Here is a 20,925-nt window from a genome sequence, read left to right as displayed (position 1 = left end):
TAGACGTGCGTGTAACCGCAACAGGACTCGAGCATCAACAAAAGGTCATCTTCAGCAAGTGGCGGCCGACTCCCGGGGCACTGGAAGAGTCGCTCACAGCTTGTAGTTACGGGGGTTATTCTGTATCGCAGCTTCTTTTCTTCTTCGGGCCTCCATGTCCTCACGCTTCTGTCGCCGCCGGTCCCTTTTGGAGATCGCCAACATGATTTTCTTCCGCTTTGTAGAGTCTTGGTGCTTCTTTTCGTGCAACAGCCGCTGCTCCTGGGGGGTTAGGAACGGCGCGGGTGCGAACGCCAAACTCTCTGCGATTCGTCTGCCATCGTCTCCAGCAGAATCATCTTCTTGCGCGCACGGTGCAACGCTGTTTGTTCTTGCTGCCGGAGTGTTGGCCTCGCCGCGCTCGTGCGCTGCGGGCGTGCTTTGACTTTCCTTGCTACCTAGGGCTCTCTTGTTGACGTCGCTCGATGCGGCGACGCGAGAAGCCCAACGCTCCAGGTCATCCCCTGCAGGGGCCTCCGCCCGTTCCAGCGCGCACCTGAGAGAGCGCGACAACGTAAGACGATTGTGGGTAATGGGGCAGTACGCCACACCATTCTGATACACATCCCCCACACCAATCTCCGGTTGACAGTTTCAGAGTTTGAGATTCACACCCTGAACGCGGGCGCAGCCCTACCTGAGGTAAACCCGCCGAACGTCCTCGGACTCAAGCTTCAGCCAGTCAAAGTAGGGCACGTGGGCCACTCGGAATCCTAAGCAGATCGAGCATGGAGGATGTTAATACAGTCCTGTTCCTGGCTGACCCGTTGACGTGTTCGGGGCTTTGTATCTCGTGCAGAACACCAACCGCAAGCTGTCAATTGCTCGATTCTGCAAGGCCTGCACCGCCTAAACGGCAAAAAAGGACTCATCTGTCCGACCATGTGCGCCTAGCGCAGCCTGTCTGTTGCTCTGAGCTGTCACGTGTGGCGCCCTTAACGAAACAGAACTGAAGGCACCATTCAACCTCTGATTTCCGCTTTTTTTGAAACGTGTGCTCGAATCATTTGCCAGCACGTGGACGGAGGGTTTGACTCACCGAGCCCCGTCAAAAGGCGATGCTTCAGCTTGCTAGCGGATGTCCTGACCATCGTAACACACACAGAAGGAGACACCCTGCATATCACGTTTTTGTTACCTTTCGCTGCACAAATCAAGCTGCAGGACCCGCTCGGCAGACTCTGCAGCTTCCTTTGCAACCTTTTCTTGCTCACCAGTGGAACGAGTCGCGGTAGAAGTGCTGAGGGCCGTCGACTTCAAGCACAACGCCCTTGGTGTCTAGTTCATGCTCTGTAAAGAAACCGTGCACCATGGCATATCACGAGGCCAGGGTGATGCCAATATCTTGCCGTTCCTTTCTGTGGCGCCCTTCTACCCGCAGCTGAGTCTTCCCCTCTCACACGACGGGTCAGTGAAGCGCGCTGGGAACACCGTCCTCCCGACGACATGATCCCAGTACAGCGCTAGCGAGAATGAGATTCTCCTCTCCCTCTCCGTCTCTCGTTTTCGCTAAAGTAATACATGAACGCCACTTGCACGCCAGCGACCCATGCCCGCCCAGCAACCTCAAAGGTGGCACAGCAACATCACAGGCGGCACATGCACCGGTGCGGCGGGCGCCTCTTCACTTTCCACAGTGCGTAAAAGGTTTGCCGTGTCGCTGGCAGGCCGTTCACGTCCAGGAACGGGTCGCGTTCTTCCCAGAAACTGCGAGGGTGCCAGGCCACGCCGCCCTCCGTGCCTGCGTCCAGCACGCGTCTTCCCTGCGCCCTTTGACCTCGCCCTCTTACCGCTGACTCAGAGCTCACCAAACGGGTCGTCGATGAACTGCAGCGGCCGCCGGAAGCCCGGATTGGACTTCCGCGCTTCCTCTTCCATGGCCAGCTTCATCGCGTCTTCCGGAGTGACGGGCTTGACAAAGTCGAGCGTGTATGGGCCCACCTGAACCTGCGCGCAGAGAGCAGAACGAAAGGCGGCGGGGGGGGAGGGGGGGGGGGGTGGTAAAGATGGTAGCCCAGATGTACAGAATATAGTTCTTATCACCAGCATGAAATCCAGAAGACGCAGATGAGGACGCGCGTGCGGAGCTGAGCGGCAGTCTGAGCCCTGAAAGCTGCGAGGCTACGCAGCGACCGACAACAACGGAGGGAACACGTACCTCAGTAAAGCAGTGGTAGCCGACAGTTCGCGCAGTTGAAGAGACCTCTCGCTGGAGATCCGACACGAACACCTCTTCCGGCTCCATGCCGCACGAGCGAATGCGGAGTAGCAGGTCGCGCGAGGCCGCACTCAGCCCGCTGAAGGAGAACGGCAAGTGACCAACGCTGGGAAAACAGGCACACGCGTCGGCACCCATCGCACGCAGACAAAGATGAGACCCTTGGCGCAGGAAAGGCCGAGACCCAAGAAAAACGGTATCACCAAACCACGATATGCTATGGCTAAAACGGGCCAGTAAGTTCGAGAGACGTAGACGCGTGAAAGGGCAAACTTCAGAGAGACACCAGAGCTGCGTATACGAACCAGACGCTGCCAGGGGCGGGCGAGATGCACCCGCAAACGATTCAACTCTGCCAATGCTTCCTGCTTACCGGCACGCGAGCTCAATGATCTTCAGCTGAGAGATGCCCTCCTTCGTGAGCCTCGACTCCATGGGCAGCATCTGAAGACGTTACCAAAAAATACGGGAAAGTACAATTGTCCTCGGTGACCCCCTCTCTAGATTATTCTGTCACCAGTTCGGTGTAATGCCACTTATACTATATACGGATCATGGCTGCAGATAGGCGCCTGCACATTCACGCGGGAGAAGCCATATTAGGTTACTACCAAGTGCAAACACGGGGCTCGCGACTGCCGCTGTAGATCTAGGGTGCGCGCTCCTGCAGGCGAGAAGAAAGCGTCGAAGGGATGGGGATGGGCAACGCCACCGGACACCAACGAAATGGAAAAAAGGTGGGAATTTAGAGACTTACGTAGGGCAGGATCTCATCGTAGAGCTTCGGGCCCGCGCACGAGAAGTACGAGGCGACGAGGAGGAGATTCGCGCAGCCCTTGAGGCCCAGCGCCGCGAGAAGCTCTGAAAGACCGCAACCACAGAAACTAGGTCTCCAGGTGTCGCGCCAGGTAGGCAGCCCCGAATCGTCGAGTGGATGCAGGGGCGTATCCGTCGACGTTCCACGCGTCAACATGAGACAAGTTTCCAGTCACCGGGGCCTGGCAGGACCACGAAAAACAGCGTTCAGGCTGTCCTCCCTCTCATATTCCACTCGCTGTAAACCTGCAATTGTGAAGCGCGCTCGCGGCCCGCTTGAATGATTGCTGCACAGCTCCGTCCGACAGCCGCCGCGCACTTTCACTGCAGGCAAAGAAGTCGTCACGACGCGCTTTCGCGCCTGGCGCAGCGCCCGTAACCGCGGCAACCCGAGCCACCCTATGAACTGAATCTTTTTCACGGCCATGGAAACCGCTTTATTCAGTCTGGCGTGATACCGACAACAAAGCATGGAAGGAGGAGGGGAGGGCAGGAGGGCGCTGTAGACTCTGCCTTCGTCCGCGCACGATACCTGAGCCGCCGAGCTGCTCCAGGTGTGCGAGAGATTCGCGAACAGTGTTGGAGTCCCAGACGTCGAGGCGATATAGCGCGTACAGTACTGAAGCGGTGTCCTGTGGCGTGAGGCGGTGCGGCGAGACGACGTGAGGGGCGGCGGCACACTTCAGAGCTGCGCGCAGCCCGGCTGCGTGCGCAGGCGCCTTCGTGAGCGAGTCAGGCCCGCCCGCGTCGTCGGCACACCGCGGAGAGGCACAAGAGTCGCGCGAGTCTGGTGAAGACAACCGGCAGGGGGAGGGAAGCACCCCGCGACCCTGCGGCGCATTCAAGCTCAAGAGCGCGGCTTTCAGAGTCCCTCTGTGCCGCACATTCAGACGCGCTAGCGCCTTCATAAGAATGCACACTGAGGAGGGCCACACTGCGGCAGTCGACTGAAGACAGAGAAAGGACGCTGGTAAAGAAGCAGACGGGGGTGACGCAAACTCAACCCGGAGGCCCTCCGCCTGGGCTCTGCCTGTTCTGTCCCTTCTTTTGTCCGGCACGCGTCTCGCCTGCATCGCGCGGCGGCCCTGAGTCTTTCTGCATTCCCATTGTTCGCTGTCCTGCGGCATGAATTCGGGCCTCGCTGGCTCTGCGGACGCGCTCACCAGCGCGCCGGGAAGCACCTCCAGAAGCGCCTTAGCAAGGCGTTTCGGATAAAAGTTCAGGCGCGAACAGCTGTCGAGAGTGGAGGCCATCAGCTGGAGCGAGAGCTGGCGCGCATGCAGAGCCAAAACGTCGCTCACGCTGCGAAGCAGCGGCTGGAACTCATTTGCCTCCAATGCGGCGAACGAGGCGAAAATGACAACGAGATCCTGAGGCTGAAACGCACGATTCAACCCCGATGCCGCGACGCGAGCCACGAACTGTGGCTCTCCCTCTGCAGCGTCGTCCCCTGCCATGAGGTCGCTGCGCAGCTGTGTGGCCGTTTGCCTTCTAGAGGACGAACTGGCGAGCGGAAGGCTGACTGCGACGCTCGCTTTCTTCCTCGCCGTTTCCTTCGGACCAACAGCTGCAGAAGCACACAACAACGAAACGAAACACACGGAAAGACAGGATCGACACCCCAAAGCGTCTGAGGATCGACACGCACAGTCAAATGGCTGGCGGAGGCGGCATACGAACCCACACACGGCCGAAGCACACAAAAGGAACAGATGTCAATTCACAAAAAATACAGATAATATATATATATATAAATATATTCATATGCGTAAAGATGTAGATATACACGGTGGACGGGACAGTGAAGGAAGCGGCGGAGATGCTACGGCATGGAAGATAGACACCCCCACGAGTCCCGCGAGCCCCTGAGACTGAGGCTTGGAACCCATATATCGCAAATTCATCATCTTGAGCACAGTCACACGCATGAATGCTTGTGTGTATCCGCGGCTTACGCGCGGCAGCTGGCACCGGGGGCTCCGGAGGACCGAGCGGCTTCAGCAACGCGGCGATTTCGGTGAGGAGAGGTACATGCTTGGCTCTTAACTCAGCCAGCAGAAGCAACAAGCGGATGAGCGATGGCGGACTCAACGTCTCCAGCGTGGGACGCGCGGCCAGGCGGCTGCACAGCGCGGCGACGAGCCTCTCGTACAGACTGTCATCTTGCAGCGTCGTCAGCCGTCCTCGTCGCCCAAAGGAGGAAGACGGAGAAAACGACGGAGACAGCGAAGAGACCGCATGGGCCCTCTCGGCGCCCTGTGGGGTTGCCTGCCGCGCTTCCGCCGCTCCTGCGTCGTTTCTTAGAGGCGAACTCGCCTCTTCGGTCGCGGAGCGCGACGCCGCTGCGTCGCCTGGAGCTGACCCCCGACGTCGTGCGTTTGAGTATTCCGCCAGTTCTTCTGAATCACGCTGCGCAGCCGGCGCGTGGCTGTCTCCGTCAGCGTCCCCCGTCGCGGGCGCCGAGCGGCTGAGGTGCTGACTGCTCCATTCGCTTTCTGTTTTGTCGCCGTGACCTGCGAGGGAAGGGCTCCAACCGGCCGCGCCTGAGCGCTGGGCGCCGGCAGCGCGCTGCGCGCGCCCCTGGGCCTTGTACTGCGCCAGGAAGGAGAGAAGCTGCAGAAGTTCAGGCGCCGCGGACACGCGTAGGCTGCTGTTGTGGATGCCCGGGGCCTCGGAACTCCGCAGCTGCGCCGCTGAGAGGAAAAACTGAAAATACTGCTCCCAGAAACGGGGCGCGCCGCCGCCAGGGCTGGACAGAACGAGCCGCCCGCACAAGAGAGCCGACGAAGGAAACTCCGGCAAAAGAGGCAGCTGAGTGCCCAATCGCGAGACGAGCTCCGACAGCAACGCAGCGGCAGCGGGGGAAAGCACCTCGAAGAGGGGAGGTGGCGTGGACGGCAGCGAAGCGAAGGCGACAGACGAAGACGGCAGAGCGGCCTTTTCGTGCCACCGCACAATGCACGCAAACAGAATAAGAAGTTCCGATGGAGAGAAAATCGAGATATTGTGAAGCAGAAACTGCAGTTCCTCGTCCCCGAGTGGCGTCGCGCGCAGATCCGCAGGCGCCTGTCCTCCGGGCTCGCTTGCTTGCGGACTCTGAATGCGAGACAACGAGAAAACGCATTGCACAGACCGGCAAAAACCCGTTATTTCTGACTTTGCTATCTCTTTTCTTGTCCCAGCGGCTCGCTCTGCGCTCTGTCGAGTGCGGCTTCGCCGATGTTTCCCTTTCCTGCATGCCTCCCTCCCAACAATGACCCGCGATCTACGCCATCACCCCGCACGGAAGCTTGAACTTCCTCGTCGAGCGAGTTGCTTTCGAGTCAGAAGCCAGCAACTAATCCGGCACCTCTCTCTGTATGCTCCCATAGACTGCGCGTCTCCAGAGTTACCACCATAAACCGGCAGGACAGCTTTGCGAGGACACTTACGCTGTGGGGTCGCCGCGCAACTTCCTCGTCGTTCACGGAATCCTGCGAGACAGCTCGGCGGAAGGCGTCCAGCAGACCGGCGGCGCGGGCACGCAGCTGCAACGGGCCGGGCTGCAGGCAGAGTGACGACGGAGGATGCAGCGGCCGGCAGACAGAGGCATGGGAGGAAGAAGGAAGCGAAGAATGCTCAGGCAGCTGCCGACGCCGAGAGAAGTGGAGCGAGAAAAGCCCCGAAGACGAGGCGGAAGATGCCCACCGGGAAGACTGTGACGACGTCAAAGCACGCACGAACGCGTGAGCAAAGGCCGGGGAAGCGAGCAAGCGCCCTGAGGGCGCACATGGCGCAACACGCTGAGACGTCGACGATGGCGGCGAGCACGAAGAAACAGAAGCGACACCCCACGACAGAGAGCAGCTATGAAGTCTGGCTCCTGGGAATGGCTGCAGGTTGTCGTTCCCATTGGAAGACAGAGAGGCACCGCCAGCCAGCTGACGTGCCCAGAGGCGCGACACGAAAAAGGGCGCCGGCAAAACTCTGTGGAAGCCCTCCAGCCTCTGCCATGTTGGCCTGGCGGGCAAGACGGCGGAAGAAGAAGAAAAAGTGTGTACCGAATTGAACGAAAGAGAGAAGCGGCAAGGGGCACGTGGGGAACAACAGGCGGACGCGGAAGTGAAGTGACGGGAAGGAGCAGAAGCGCAGGAGCTCGAGTTACACAGAGACGAAGCTACCGATGCAAGGCAGCTCGGCCGGACCTGTTCATGAGGATTGGAGGCCCGCCTGTAACGCGATCGAAGCGGTGGAGCCCGCGCCGGATTTATAGCCGGCATCCCACGTTGTCCTCGTTTGCTTCTAAAGCGGAGCGATTGAATATGCCGGGTACGTGTCCTTGCCTCCGGGAAGGAGGGCGGCGAAAACGAGTGTCGCATTCCTGCACAACACAAACTGGAAAGAGCAGTTCCTTTCACAGCAGAGGAGAGAAGGAAGCACATGGGGCAAAGAGACACATATTTGAGAGGATCGCGGCGTGCAAAGAGGAATGCGCTTTCGAAGGTGTGGCCGCACCGGGCACATGCCTTAAACGACGTGTGCGTACATCCCAACCCCCAGATAGACGAGAGGTGTATCTACACCGCAGCCACGCGGTGCTCAAATGCCGTTCAACTTGAGTTTCGGGAAAACACACCTCAGGAAACGGCCACACAGCCGAGACGGTGGAAGGACTGAGGATTGAGAGACACGTAGTATCGCGGGTGGCTTGCGTCCTTAGCATCACAGTGTTGAAAACGAAAGGCAAGGCGCCTGGGCCACTGATTTCGAACAGCGGTTGCATCCCCGTTGTCCTGTGGCTGGGAGAAGCCTTTTGGAGCATCGACAGTCAATCACTCGCACATGCTGACGATGGCTTCCTCCCGCGGCAGCGAGATCGAAGACTACAGTACCAAAATGTCAGCACGCGCCGTCGTTGGATACACCAGGCGCCCGCATCCATGTATCGCGAGAGAAAATGGGTCGGTTCTTGGCCGCTGCTTGCGAAGGCTTTGGCAGAAGAACGCGGCCTTTCTTGTCTGCGAGTGTGAATTGCATGCGCGCTGCGCCGGGGCTTCGCTCGCCGAAATACCAAAAACGCTGGCCTCACTCAGTATTTTCTCTTCAGTAACGTCATGAAGAAAGTGGCCGCCTTCGCTTATCTGATGAAGACTACCGAAATCAAACGGGAAAAAAGATGAGCAGTGGCTTTTTCTTTAGCGCACCTCTTTTGTGTGTCTCCAGTTCGCGTCTCCGTTGAGGCGCAGAGGCATGCAGCAAGCAAGAGACAGGCAGCGAGCGCGGCCGACTGGATCCCTTCGTGCGGGAAAAGCGAGGATCCATAACAAATGCGGCCGAGAGAGAGAAAACTTTCAGGGCCCGAGACCGGCACATACCACAGGAAGCGTGGTTCATACAAGTCACCAAGAGAGAGCTCGGGCAAGCGCGCGGCATACTTATCACAGCGATGGCAGGCGATCCCCGGCGTAGTTATATAAGCATACGCTGGCAAGAAAATGGCGGAAAGGACGCTCACGTTCTCCCCAAAGAGCGTCTCTGCGCATAATTTGCCAAGTATCTGTCATCGGGGGAGGGGCAGAGACGGTAGCCGCGCCTTGCGGATACTACCAGCAGAGCGGGATGAGCGATGTCATTCCGGCTGGCTCGATTGCAGCCTTTTTTCAGTTTATGTGTAGCAGTTCTACTGCAGCCTTCTTTCAGTTAGCTTGCAGATCCCCTCCACGCAATTACCCTCCTCGCCTGTGCAAAGGACTAAGAATCGCGGGTTCTCCAGTCTGGCAGAGGGGCCTCAGCTGAGTGCAAGCGGCCTGCGGCGCCGAGACGTCCTCATATAGCACGACTACGCAGATCCATAATCTATCGCTTTAAACCGGCTACAAATGCCAGCCGAAAACCAGAGTCTACATAGAATTCTGTGTAGGCTGCCCGGTCTGGAATCCCAATCGCTACAGCTGGGCTGGCTCTGGCGCCCTGCGATTGCCTTCGGGGGGCTCGAGCGATTCTGCTTCACTGTGTACAACTACAGCGTGCGCGATGGATTCGATGAAGGCAAAAGTGCCTGTGTGTACCTACAGCTGGAGAGTATGCCTCCGCTCTGCAGCTTTGCTTTTTCCGACAAATGCCAGTGGTTCCTTGCCCAGTCGTCCAGCTGAATATGTGCAGCGTTTTACGAAGCACGTGCCGAAAAGACAATTGCGACTAGGCTTTCGGTTTGGAGGCACAACGTTTCGACTTCCGGCCTGTAAAGAAAGGACCGTTTCTTCCGATACCGCGGCAGCCTTGCGTACCCACGCGTTGGAGTAGCTCCTCCTCTTCGCCCGTCGGCAGAGAGGACGTGGAACGCTCGCCTTTCTTTCCCACGGCTGCGCACTCTTCGCGCTGTGGCGGCGATGCTTAAGAGGACACGCGGAAACTCCAAATTCTCTCGTTTGAGCCTCGCAGCCGCCTCCGGTGCCTTTCCCTGTCGGGTGCTCCACTCCAGTCCAGCCTCTTCCCTGAGTCAAGCGTTGCATGCATTGCCCTCGCGTCGCTGCGTCGTGTTCCTGCCTTCTGCTCAATCAGCTTGGGCCTCGACCCGCGCCGACTGCTGCGGCGTCTGCGCCCGCCGCGAATCTTCCCCGGGTCGCTCGGAAGTGTGTTTAGGAGGCCTCCACCATCTCGACATCCTGCACGAACTCGAGGCGGTCCTTGAGCTGCTCAATTTTCTCCAAAAGGAAGGGCGTCGTGCCCTTCTTGAACTCGGGGCGCGTCGCCTGGAACGGCCGCTGCGTGGGCTTCTCGTACTGGCGGATGTGCTGCGCGCCCTCGCGCGTGATGACGCACAGATCGATGTTGCCGCCGCTGCCCAGGTCGTTCAGGACGCCCGCCTTGATCGCGTCGCGGACCAGCGCCTTCCCTTCCTCCAGCGTCATGTTGTCCTTGTAGCCTGTGCGACGCAAACAGCGCGACAGGTGCCCCGGGTGCGCTCAGAGAAAACCATGCAAAACCAACAGACGAACAAGCTGATCGAGGTGTATCCCCCTAGGCTGCATGCATACTTTCCTTCTCCTCTCGTCCCTTGCACGCCCGACCTTCAGGGCCGAATACAGGCGAAAAGACGCAGCTGACTCTCCAACCGCCGCCTATGCCCCCCTCCTCCCGCCCGCCCCCCGTCTCGGCATTTTCTTCTCAGTCGCAGCCATCTGGGGGTCTTACCTGCCTCGAGGACCGCCATGGCGTTCAAACTGCCGCTGCCCATTGCCGCGAAGTTGGAGCAGTCGGTGCTGCCGTGAGGATGGATTTTGTAGATGTGCGGGCCTTTCACGTCGACGCCGCCCAGAACGACTGCACAGCCTTTGTATCCCTGAACAAACCACGTCGCCACGGGCACGCATCGTGGAAGACAAGCACGCGCCCAGAAAAACGCCGCACGGCCCGTTCCCCAGCGAGGGCGGGGAAGCGAGCCGAAGAGAGAGCCGATCACAGCCAGACGGTTAGCCGACACGCGGGAGGACTTTGTGATTTGATAAATAAAGACGTATTCGTGTCCATTTCGTCGCTCAAGCGCTTGTCATACCCGGCACACGCGCGCGGAACTACAGCCCTAGCCCTGCGACCCGTCTGAGGCGGGAAGACGCGGCAGGCTGCCGGCAGTGCGCCTCTGTATTCTGCAGCGACAGAAGGAACAGGCCCCCCCGTCTTCGCCCCTGCGAACACTACTATATGTCTTTCTCACCTGGTACTTGAAGAGTTCCTGGCTGAGGACGCTGACGGCCATGGAGACGCGAGGCTGCAGAAGCGCACGAAAACAGCGCCACAGAGAAAGACGCAATTGCGCATGTGCCTCATAGCCAGACGCAACTGACCTCACTCCCCATCCTTCCCTCTATCTCTTCTGTATGCCCTCCCCCTGCACGCGGTGAATCTTCGCACGAAAGGACAGGAAGGAACGCGCTGGGATGCATCGGCGTCTCTCTGGCTGGCCGTCAGGTAACTAGCCGATGGAGAGGTTCCGCCAGAAGAAATGCAAAGAAAAGGCAGAAAATTCCGTCGACGTGCCACAGTTTTCCTCTACGCGTAGGCAACCACTGCTCCTTCGACAGCGAGTCTGTTTGTTTGGTGAGGTGCAGCGCAGATCATGACGGGAAAGCAGAAAGTGTGCGCCGATCGGAAATCGCACGTAGGAGGCTGACACTTTGAGCGATGGACGGGCTACACAGAGGTTTGGCAACTTCTTTGCCACAATTCCTCCGCTCTTTGCTAGCTTTCTGCTTCTTCCAGGCCTTCTCGGGGTTGGCCGCCGAGTCTTCATACACCGCCGGCGGGGCTCCTCCGCCCGCGAGGAAGGGTATATGCAACAGCGAAACTCTTCAGCTGCCCTAGGCTCGTTTTCTTTCCGCGGCGAAGCCAAGCGAACGCACCTGCGCATTGGTGTTGAGGCGATGGAGCTCGACCTGGACGGCGAGCCAGTCGCACATGTGATCGAGATCTGCAGCAGTGCCTGCGCCAGCCCCGTACATGTTGTCGGCGATTCTGTGGAGTTTACTGCAGTTTTTGTCCGCGACGATTGTGCCCTCTGTCGCGCGCGTGTCGGCGCCTAAAACGACACCATCTTTGCACACCACGCCGCAGATCGTGGTGCCGGTTTTGCGCGCAGGAGGCAGGCCGGGCGGCGTCGGCGAACCTGCAGCAGACGGGCACCGCTTCGCCGCCTCCATCAACAGATGCACGTTTCTCTGGTGATTCGAGAAGTCATAGCCTCCACGCTGGAGGGCCAACTGCGAGATGCTGTCCATGGTGGAAGGGACGCAGTCGAGAGAGGCAGCAAACAGAAGAGCAGCTGCGGCGTGCAGGAAACGAGTACCTTGGACACACGCGGACAAAAAAGCGCCGGGACTTTGAGAAGAGAAACGAGCGAACGAGACACAGCCGCCGCGGCAAAAAGAGGAAAAGTGGACGAAAAACGACGGTGGAGAGTCGGGGGTGTTGACCCGAGGAAGCGCCCGCACGCTGAGGCAGACAAAAGAGGAGCGGATGCAGACAAAGAAGCAGAGTAAAACTCGAAGGGAGGAACGCGAGAGGATGAACAAGGTCAGAATGCGACAGCGAGACACACGTTTTCAGTGAACAACGCAGAGGATGCTATGAAGAGGCGAATGTCATCACCTGGTGGGTGGTCAGTGTGTTGGCCGTCGCTCTTTCCGGGTTATTACACGCTACACATCCACCTGACTTTGTGAGACATCTGCGTCCGTTCGAACGGACCAAACTGTGGATCTTCTGTTTCGGAAAAGTGGATGTGCCAGACACGAAGAAGGCTCTATCTTGTGCTACACGCTTTTTCCCTGCGCATGCACCCGTGCGAAAAAATCGTGTCCCTACGCGCCAACCGCATTCTAGACGGCTGCGGCTCGTTTACAGTCGTGGACTCCATTCACAGATTCGCGGTTCGTCCGCCGTGCAATTCGGTGATGCATGAGGCTTCGCTTCTACAGGTTTTCTGCTACAAATCACCACAACTGAACTGCTCTGCACTCCTTAAAGATGCCGAAAACACAGCCGTAGCCGCGGCGGTCAGTACAATGTGCACACACAGATTCGCCTCAAGAAGTCTCAGAACCTAAACGCCTGCGCCTCCGGCGGAAATGGCTTCAGGAATATGCCGCGACAAGCCCCGTCTGAAGTGCAGAAGAAGTACGTTTCAGCTTCCTGATGCGAGCTGGCACCGAGAGGGGACGCTCACACTCACAGTCAACGTAGCGGCCTCCCTGTTTCCAATTGAAAAAGATGGTCTCTGAAAGATAGTGGCAGAACGTGGTAGCAGATCCCAGCGATACGGAATCTTTGTAGAGGAGGCAAGCTACGTTCATGAGAAGAGAATTCGGGTCCGTTCACACAGGTATACACGAGAGGTCATCAAACTCCATACTGGGAGCCCCGCCTCTATGCTGTGTGAATTTTGTCGATTCTGCTATAAATCCGGCATTGTCCCAAGCGACGTGATTGCTAAAGTGACACGAGAAGCACAGCGGAGGACTAGATTACCACCCAAAGGGTTCCGTCGAGGTATGCATGCCACAGCACAGGGTATCCTCGACTACAGCCATACTTCAGGTGGCCGGGGGCGTCGCCGCCGCGTGTAGAACTGTGGTGAAAGGCACTCAGCCTGTAATGAGCAGTTCACTTCCTTGCGCTGACCCCTTCGCGTGCCACCCGAAGTTTCGTATGTACCGAAACGGTCCTGAGCAGCGGATACGGTCGTTTAGAGGGCTTCCAATGTGGCGGATTCTCGGAGCGAAAGTGAACATAAATGTATGTGCTGGCCTTTAACGTGAGCAGGGTATGCTGCACACACCGTCCACAGCCTTCTGAAACGCAGCCGGTGCAAAATGTCTCCGGGTACCAAATCAGCAACAGCGTGTTCACTATCGGCATGCCAAATTCCGCTGTCCCCGGCTGCATACGCTGTGAGAACGAATAGGGCAGAGGTGTGTAGTTGCTACGCTGTTGCTGGGCCGCTACCGTCGATAGCCCAACTCTTGTTTGCTGCAACGAAACGCCAGGGCAGAAAGCCGTAGAAAAAAAAGACGCCGTCAAGGAAAACTGCGAAGGCGCACCCTCGGCTGTACTGCTTTCCGGCAGCGTAGCCGTGCTTACGAAGAGGTCAAAGGACCATATTAGCCATCAGTTTCCATAAAACGTTCCCGGAATGCAGCATCGCCGCGCAAGAAACTATTCTCTCCTGGAATTCACAATGGTGCAAAACGGTTACGGAATTAGAAGCGGACTTGAAAAGACGGAGGCGCGACACGACAACCTAAGGATCAAGTCGTTTCGCAGCTGTCGCACTGCAGTTGACTGGCAGAAGCCAAGAAAGTTCAGCTGCAGTCCCAGCAGGAAATCAACGAGATCATCCTTTTGACAATCGCCCTCCGAAGCCACAATCCCTTGCAGCTACAGTGCCTCTTTGGGCCGTCGCTTCACGCAGATCCCGCCTTCGCCATGTCAGGCTGCAGTGTTCTCCACACGAAACGGCTGGCAGATCCGCGGTTGCAGCGGGACTCTAGCCCCTCTCATCCTTGGTCGAGGGCGCGGGGCTCCTGCTGTCTTTCCGCTTTTCCGAAGAGTCGTCCTCCGAAGTCGACTCAGCGCTACTCGTGCTGCCCATGCGGAGGAGCTCCGACTGGATCTGATGCAGGGGGGACCGGCCGCTCGCTCCAGCCCACGTCCGCGGACTTCCTTTGATGGTGGGCGATTGCCGCCGCGGCGTGAAGGGGAGTGCAGCTGTGCACACATCCACAAAAACGTGAAATCGCACAATAGTGAAGCCAACGCGTCCCCCCAAGGCCGCGTCCGGCGGGCACTTCACGACAAAAATTACCAGTGGCACGGATAAAGCCGCACGTCGCGGTGAAGGGCGCTGTCTTCGCTGCGGATGCCTGAACCAGAATCACTTGCCAACTGCTACCCCTGTAGCAGACAGCCTCTCAACGCGGTCTGGAAGTCAGAAGCAGTGGAATCCCGATAACGTTCAGCCAGCACGGAACGTGAGCACTCCCTGTGTGTAAGCGGGATACCCTACCCCTACACCGTATTTGCCCGCCCCTCTCCCAACGACGGACAACCGACATAGACAGGGAGTACCAATGAGAATTTTACCTTCAGAAGGAAGCGACAATAATCCGCTGCCTGTTTGCGAGGTAGTGATCCTCTCCATCGACGCTTCTGAACAAGCACAAGCAGCGTCCAATGATACACGGCTATCAAAGCAAATAATCAGATAATCAGGTCTATGGCACTCTTGCCAGCACTGATAAGGTGCCCGCCACCACAAGAACCCCGTACAGGAAATCATCAGAGACAAAAGCAGGGTTACAAGTGAGGATAGGGGCAGGAAACCGTTCAGATGCGACGTGCTCCCTATTTTGCGGCGCTCTTTGAATACGATGAACTGGCAGCTTGAAGGCGAAAGCAAGAACGGCGGGGCGACTGTAGACGTGTACCATCATACAGCCAGTGACCTGCCGCTTCAAGAATCTGGTGCCTGCCCACTCTGACTCTGGCTACGGCGCCCGCATACACAATCCCTACACGAGTCTGCCCTCCTGCCGGCGCGGCGATGCCAGTGAGCCGACACGGAGTACCAATCCAGCCGATTGATGTCACAAAAATATGCTCAGAATGCCTCGCCAGATCACTGTGTTGCTTTGCATTCGCCACAGTCGTCTAGCCACTGCACTCCACTTCTGCGCACCGTAGTTTGAGAGGGACAGATTCAACAGCGTGGCGATGTCGATGCGCTGGAGTGTTGCATCAGTCGGCGCATCGAGCCCTGGAGTCAGGTCAAGGCCGGCCATCAGGGCCTCGTAATGAATCATCTGCAAAGGAAGAGTAAGACATTCCGAGACCCATGCAAACACCGCAGCGCCCCGCCCTGCAACGTCAGCAGTCCCCCGGCGTGAGCACTGCCGAGCCGATTCACTCGAGCAGAGTACGAAGCAGGTCGCTCGTGTGGTTCCCCCGCCTGGCAAGTATTGTAGTTCAGACGCTGGCGCGGCTGACAGGCTGCGAAAGGCCACGCCGCTGGCGATGTGAGGCCCTCCCCACTCCCAGTCCCTTCAGACCCTGTCCAGCGGGGGCCCAGCGCGTTTGCATGACTCCCGCTGACCTCACCGGCATCACCGTGTGGATAACGACTACTTTGAGCCGTTCACGTGGCAAACGCACAACCTCAGCCTGGACACGACACGGGACGCGTCATTTACCTTCAGCTCATTGTCGTCGCCTAGCTCCGCTTCAAGACTGACCATGTTTTTCCTCAGCGATGACTCCATGTGGCGGGCCTCTTGCTCCAACTTGGCAGCCATGGCTGCATGGAGCTGGTCTTCGAAAAGAAGGACATCTTCCATCTGCCACACCAGGCTATCGTCGTGTCCGCGTACGTCGGCTGAGGTCACGGAGTCGACGTCGCTGTCCCTTTCACTAGCCAATTCACTCGCTGAAAAGCTGCTGCTGAAGCGGCCGGGCTTCCCACTCACGTCATGGTTGAGCAGGAGGGACTCAATCAAATCGACAAACCCCATGTTGACAACAGAATTGCCCTTCCTTACACGCGACGATGGACTTTCGTCGTCGTCCTCCTCCTCCACGGGGTCACTATCCACCCCCTGAAAGCGCACCACGGGTGCGCCGCCTCGAGGTTTCTTCGGTGCCTGATCTTCCTCTGTCTTGTTTGACGTGGAGGGAGTCTCTTTGGGCTGCCCCGCAGCGGCGGCCGCCCCTCGTTCCCAATTGAAGTAAGACCAAAACGATGTCTGAAGACAGGTCCACAACACGAGCACCACACAGCAGGGGGTGAAGACGACGAGGAAGAAACCTCCATACCCACGTAGGAACCAATTTGAGGACGGCGCGCTTGCACCGAACGAAGCTGCTTCACCAGCGAGCTCGACAATACGCAAAGGCCACAGAAAAAGCCGGCGCGCCGCCACGCACCACGTCCACGTCAATCCCGCGTGCCGTCGCGCACCATTTCGAGAACTCCAGCGGTAGTCCACCTAACGCATTTCGATTTCGCACAGCACCATCACTGTCATCCCTCCCGAGCGTTGTGCGATCAAGAAGAACGGCGAAAGCGCAAACAAACACAAACTGACCCCGGTCCAGGCAGCAGCGACGAAGCGACACGCAAGATATCGCAGCAGGATTTGAACCGTCTCGTCACCTGCCGCGTACGCTCTGGTCGCAGGACTTGATCGAGAACTACGGACGCAGCGATGACTCCTCAGCAAGAATTTCAGTCATGACACACAGGATTTGTGAAGCTCGATCCGGCCCCGTCACATGAGCACATTTTGCCGCGGGACTTTTGCTGCGCCTATCTACTGAACGCAACGGCCCCCTGAGGGACCACGGGCTGCCACGCAGTACCAACCCTTCGCCTTTCGCTCTGCCGAACTCACGGACATCCACAGGGCGTCCTGATGCGCCCAGGAGGTCCTCTTCCAGTTCTTGCCTGCACTCCGCTGTCTCGAGAGTGCCCACACGGAAAGCAAGGAAACTTACGTTGTTGTCCTCCGCATGCGCGGCTTGCGCAGCGGCTGCGGCGGGTGCCTCGAAGGCGCGCGCGCGGGGCCCTGGAGACACCTCGGCCGCGTCTTCTGCGGGCGCTGAAGTGTCTGAAGGCCCCTCAGCGGGAGATGCGTCCGGGCGGGGTTTTCTCCTGGCCATGGTGCTGGCACGAACTAGCGACGAAAACGCTGGGCTGGGCTCGCCGTCCGCCTCTCCGTCCGAGACCTCCTTCGGATCCACTTCCAGGGACGTGGACCTGCTGTAGTTGAGACCTTTCTGATGGTTGACGAGTGGTGGCAGGTCATCGCGCACAAGGGAACCTCTTTTAGACAGCGAACCTTGCTTGCCGTCCCCAGGTTCACTAGCCTTTATAACTGCCTTCACGTGGGAGTCGACGCTATCGACGGATGCAGTCACAGTAGAGAGGACGTCTCCAGAATCAGTTTCTCGAGACTCCCCTATCGCCCGAACCTCGGGGGAATCGGGCATTTTGTCGGTAAGGCGCCCTCACGTGGAGGCAGCCGGACACATAAACATAAACGATCGGATGCGGTTTAGGGTTTAGGGTTAGTTCTTGACAAAACTGCCCTACAGCTGGACGAGCCGTGGTGCCTCCGACCGTCGTCCGACAGTGCTTCACGGGCGCAGAGAGCGAAGAGGGTTGAACGGCGGGACGACGAAACGCGCAGACGAAACCGCCAAAACGATGAGGAAAACGGTGTTGTGCGGTACGGAACGGCAGATGCGTTCAAGGCTCACGGGGGAAAGCTGTACCAAGGCTTCAGAGAAGCGTACATCACAAGAAAATGGGGAAGCAGGGGACAGCCACTCTGCCCGGGGGGGCCACGCGCTGTAGCAGTGCCCACATACTACCGTGGGGAAAAAAAATGTGCCCAGCTGCCGCATTGCCAGGCTGCGTGTGATTATACATGTGTCTGCAGGAGCAGGAAGGACAATTCATCCGAATCGCCAGCGATACTTTCCAGAAACAAAGCGCCCACGGCTGTGGCAACTCGAAATCCACAGATTTAGAGCCACAGCGAACCCGAAGAACTCAAGTGCGGAAGCCAGGGCCAGAGCGCGACCCCAAAGATCCGGGAAGGCGAAACGCAGCAAGCATCTTCCCTCTGACATGCAGATAATCCGTAGCCACTGTCTTGAAGAACATAGGGCATGGAAATAGTATATGACACTCAAATGAGCGCGGCAAATCGATGACCTGTTTCGCGGCGCCGCCCCCCGAGGCTGGTACGCACAAGCTGAAATTGTGCAGATTTGCCGAGACAAAGCTATCGAAACCTACCAAGAAGCTATAAAGTGAAAGCGGGACGCGACACGCTCTCATGGAAGGCTTAAAAAGAAACGAACAATCGGAAAAATTAGCCACTTGTCGTGGAGATAGTGGCAGAAGCATGGACCCCTCGGGCAAGCGAACGCGCCCGGAGACGGTATGCTGAAAACGTCAGTCTTTCAAACGATGCACAGTACAGAAAAAAAGTAGAACCACGCCTTACACTGTCCACGCTCCTGGTTCGATAAAGAAAGACGGCTGCAATTCTCTGTCCAGATCATGCGTTCCCAAACAGCTAGATACGATGACGATCGAGGGCCGGGCGAAAGTACTGATGAGGGAATCACGCGCGCCGCAGTCAAATCTTAAAGATGCATGGATTCGAACGGTCGCTCAGCATAAACAAACGTTAGGGCAAGCGCTAATGGATCCGTACGGGACAAACCGGCAACGCCCGCAGCGCCCTTTGTCACTTAAAGAGCGGTAAACGAGTCTCGAATCCTGGCGCATGTGCATCGAGCCAACTGAGAGCGCGGTCCTCGCCGCGGGGCCGGCGCTCAGCATGCAGGGCGAACTTGACATCCCCGGTGCGCACGTCGCCTGCTGAAAATCGCGCGACTCACAACACGCCTAACAAACAGATCAAAGGTAGAGTTGCCTTCACAACCGGCTGCACGTTAACAACAGCTCGAAAAACTTCTCAGGCGACCGACGCATCCCGATCAGTGCGCGGCGGCTGCAGACCGGCCCGCAGCACTTGGGCCGACGAGAGAGAGATTGCCCCTGCTGACGGGCTGTTGGCCACAGAAAGCTCGAAGATGAAGCTTATCGGCGCCAACACGAAATAGATATCGCGTCTGTTCCGCGGGAGCGGTTGCTGGAAGCTTTGGCTAGAAGCTCGCACAACTCAATCACGGTTCCGCCAAACCACGTCGTGCCACGCTGGCTCACGAGCCGCGACTGAGTTCCATTCCACCCAACGCCCGCTAATACTCAAGCCTTGCCTTCCTGCCAAGCCTCGGTGCCGTGCTTGGCTGAGCTTGCTTCGGTGCTTCCTGCAGCATTACGGACACACTGCCGCGGCCTATCATCGAGTGACTGCGGAGTACGTGAGGCTCGCTGGGAGGCCAGGCACCCACGAGTGTGGCCGGGGTTCGCACTTGCCGACCACCAAGAGTTTGTCACGAGAGTTGTCACTCTGGTGACAAACTTCATCGACGTAGCACCTTTAGGTGACGGATACGAACCGTTCGCGCGTGCCTCTACTACTGGACGAGAGGTGGTGAGCCTGAAACGCGACACCAGGGCGCACTGGCCGTTGGCTAAATGCATCACGAAATCGGTGTCATTATTCCAACGACCTGCCGAATGTGCTCGGTATACGACTAGACTAAGAAGTCCGGTGCGTATCCCGTGAGGATGTGTCAGATGTCGCGTGCCAGAAGCGGGCATGGGGAAGCAGACTTGGAGTGGCAGTCTGCTTTTGGGGTGACGCATGATTCGCCAGTGAAGATACGCCTTCCTTTTCCTGGAACTGACGACATCGCTTACTACAGGCAATGGCTTGTGCTATTGCCTAGTCATGTCCGCAGCGGCTAATGGCAAAGAAAACGCCTGTTGGAATATGAGTAATTCACAAATTTCGGGCCCCGATACATGCTGCCCGGCAAGCACCATCCCCAGGAGCCGTCCGTCACTAGGCATGCATCAGCCCTTGGGATTCGGTGGTCATCGTCGTACATGTTGATGGTGACACGCTGCTAAAGCAGCGGCAGCTTATTGACAAGAGAGGTATTACTGCCTCAGGTTTGGCCCTTGTTGAGACCGGAGTGCTACAACTCGCTTAGTCTGCTTCGCTGACCAATCGTCACGCTCAGTTCAGCGACAACGTGGAATTCACAATATCGCTCTGGCTGCATCGAAGATTTTTGCAAACCTCAGATGTGTGGTGCAGCTGCAGGCCTGTAGTTGCGGACCTCCTGCGTCACGACTGCAGCTTGTTGGCCTCTAGATTTGCATGCCGTATTTATACCAACACATCATCGCCTCCAGAATCCAAGACGGCGTGTCCGAATTTGACAAACATTTCTCATTCTGCCAGACTCATCGGTATCTTCCGGATGCCTCGCAAAGTTGACAACAGGGCGACGGGCAGAATCCTGTATGCCTCGAGCGTTCTGCTTGACTGTTCGCTCAGCCTTTGATGACGCCGAGTTGACTTTACAATGATGTTCCGCCTGCCGCCGGACACTGGTGGCAGTCTTGCAAGCTAAACTGGTCATCACGAGACACTCTGTAGGCGGGTTTCTTCTTCTAGAGATAGCCCCGATTCGACAGCTGGCTGCTGGTAGCCACGTCGTGGCTCGCTGTGAGGCGCATGCAGCGTTAAGGTTGTTGCCCGTCGCTGGCACGTTCGCACAGGAAGCTGCGGTAGTTTTCGTCGCTTAAGAGCTTCCATCAAATTAACAAATATGGATAACCTTCTGTTTGCCGGCGGGCTTGGTTCAGCTGCAGGTTGTAGGCTGCCAACTAC

At 57.8% G+C, this 20,925-nt stretch overlaps 3 protein-coding genes across 3 annotated transcripts; all 3 read right to left on the bottom strand.

Annotated features, from left to right (window-relative positions):
* Positions 1–93: 93 nt before the first annotated feature.
* Positions 94–7,332, bottom strand: BESB_071090 (RAP domain-containing protein; the record flags this gene model as incomplete). The annotated part of the gene is made up of 11 exons (XM_029365482.1): positions 94–535; positions 677–752; positions 1,079–1,122; positions 1,254–1,329; positions 1,848–1,986; positions 2,198–2,363; positions 2,631–2,701; positions 3,015–3,118; positions 3,606–4,640; positions 5,029–6,169; positions 6,505–7,332. 11 exons carry the CDS (start codon positions 7,330–7,332, stop codon positions 94–96), a joined length of 4,122 nt encoding a protein of 1,373 aa, XP_029217966.1.
* A 2,358-nt stretch (positions 7,333–9,690) lies between these two features.
* On the bottom strand, positions 9,691–11,826 carry BESB_071080 (putative proteasome subunit beta type 7 precursor; the record flags this gene model as incomplete). The annotated part of the gene is made up of 4 exons (XM_029365481.1): positions 9,691–9,977; positions 10,247–10,394; positions 10,767–10,820; positions 11,452–11,826. 4 exons carry the CDS (start codon positions 11,824–11,826, stop codon positions 9,691–9,693), a joined length of 864 nt encoding a protein of 287 aa, XP_029217965.1.
* Positions 11,827–14,093: 2,267 nt separating this feature from the next.
* Positions 14,094–17,590, bottom strand: BESB_071070 (uncharacterized protein; the record flags this gene model as incomplete). Its single annotated transcript, XM_029365480.1, has 5 exons — positions 14,094–14,314; positions 14,690–14,755; positions 15,285–15,408; positions 15,796–16,344; positions 16,961–17,590. 5 exons carry the CDS (start codon positions 17,588–17,590, stop codon positions 14,094–14,096), a joined length of 1,590 nt encoding a protein of 529 aa, XP_029217964.1.
* Positions 17,591–20,925: the final 3,335 nt, after the last annotated feature.

This window comes from Besnoitia besnoiti (assembly GCF_002563875.1).
Source record: "Besnoitia besnoiti strain Bb-Ger1 chromosome Unknown contig00007, whole genome shotgun sequence".
In the NCBI taxonomy this organism is placed as follows: domain Eukaryota; phylum Apicomplexa; class Conoidasida; order Eucoccidiorida; family Sarcocystidae; genus Besnoitia; species Besnoitia besnoiti.
Note: the sequence above shows the minus strand (reverse complement) of the source record. Positions and strands in the feature narration are given on the sequence as shown.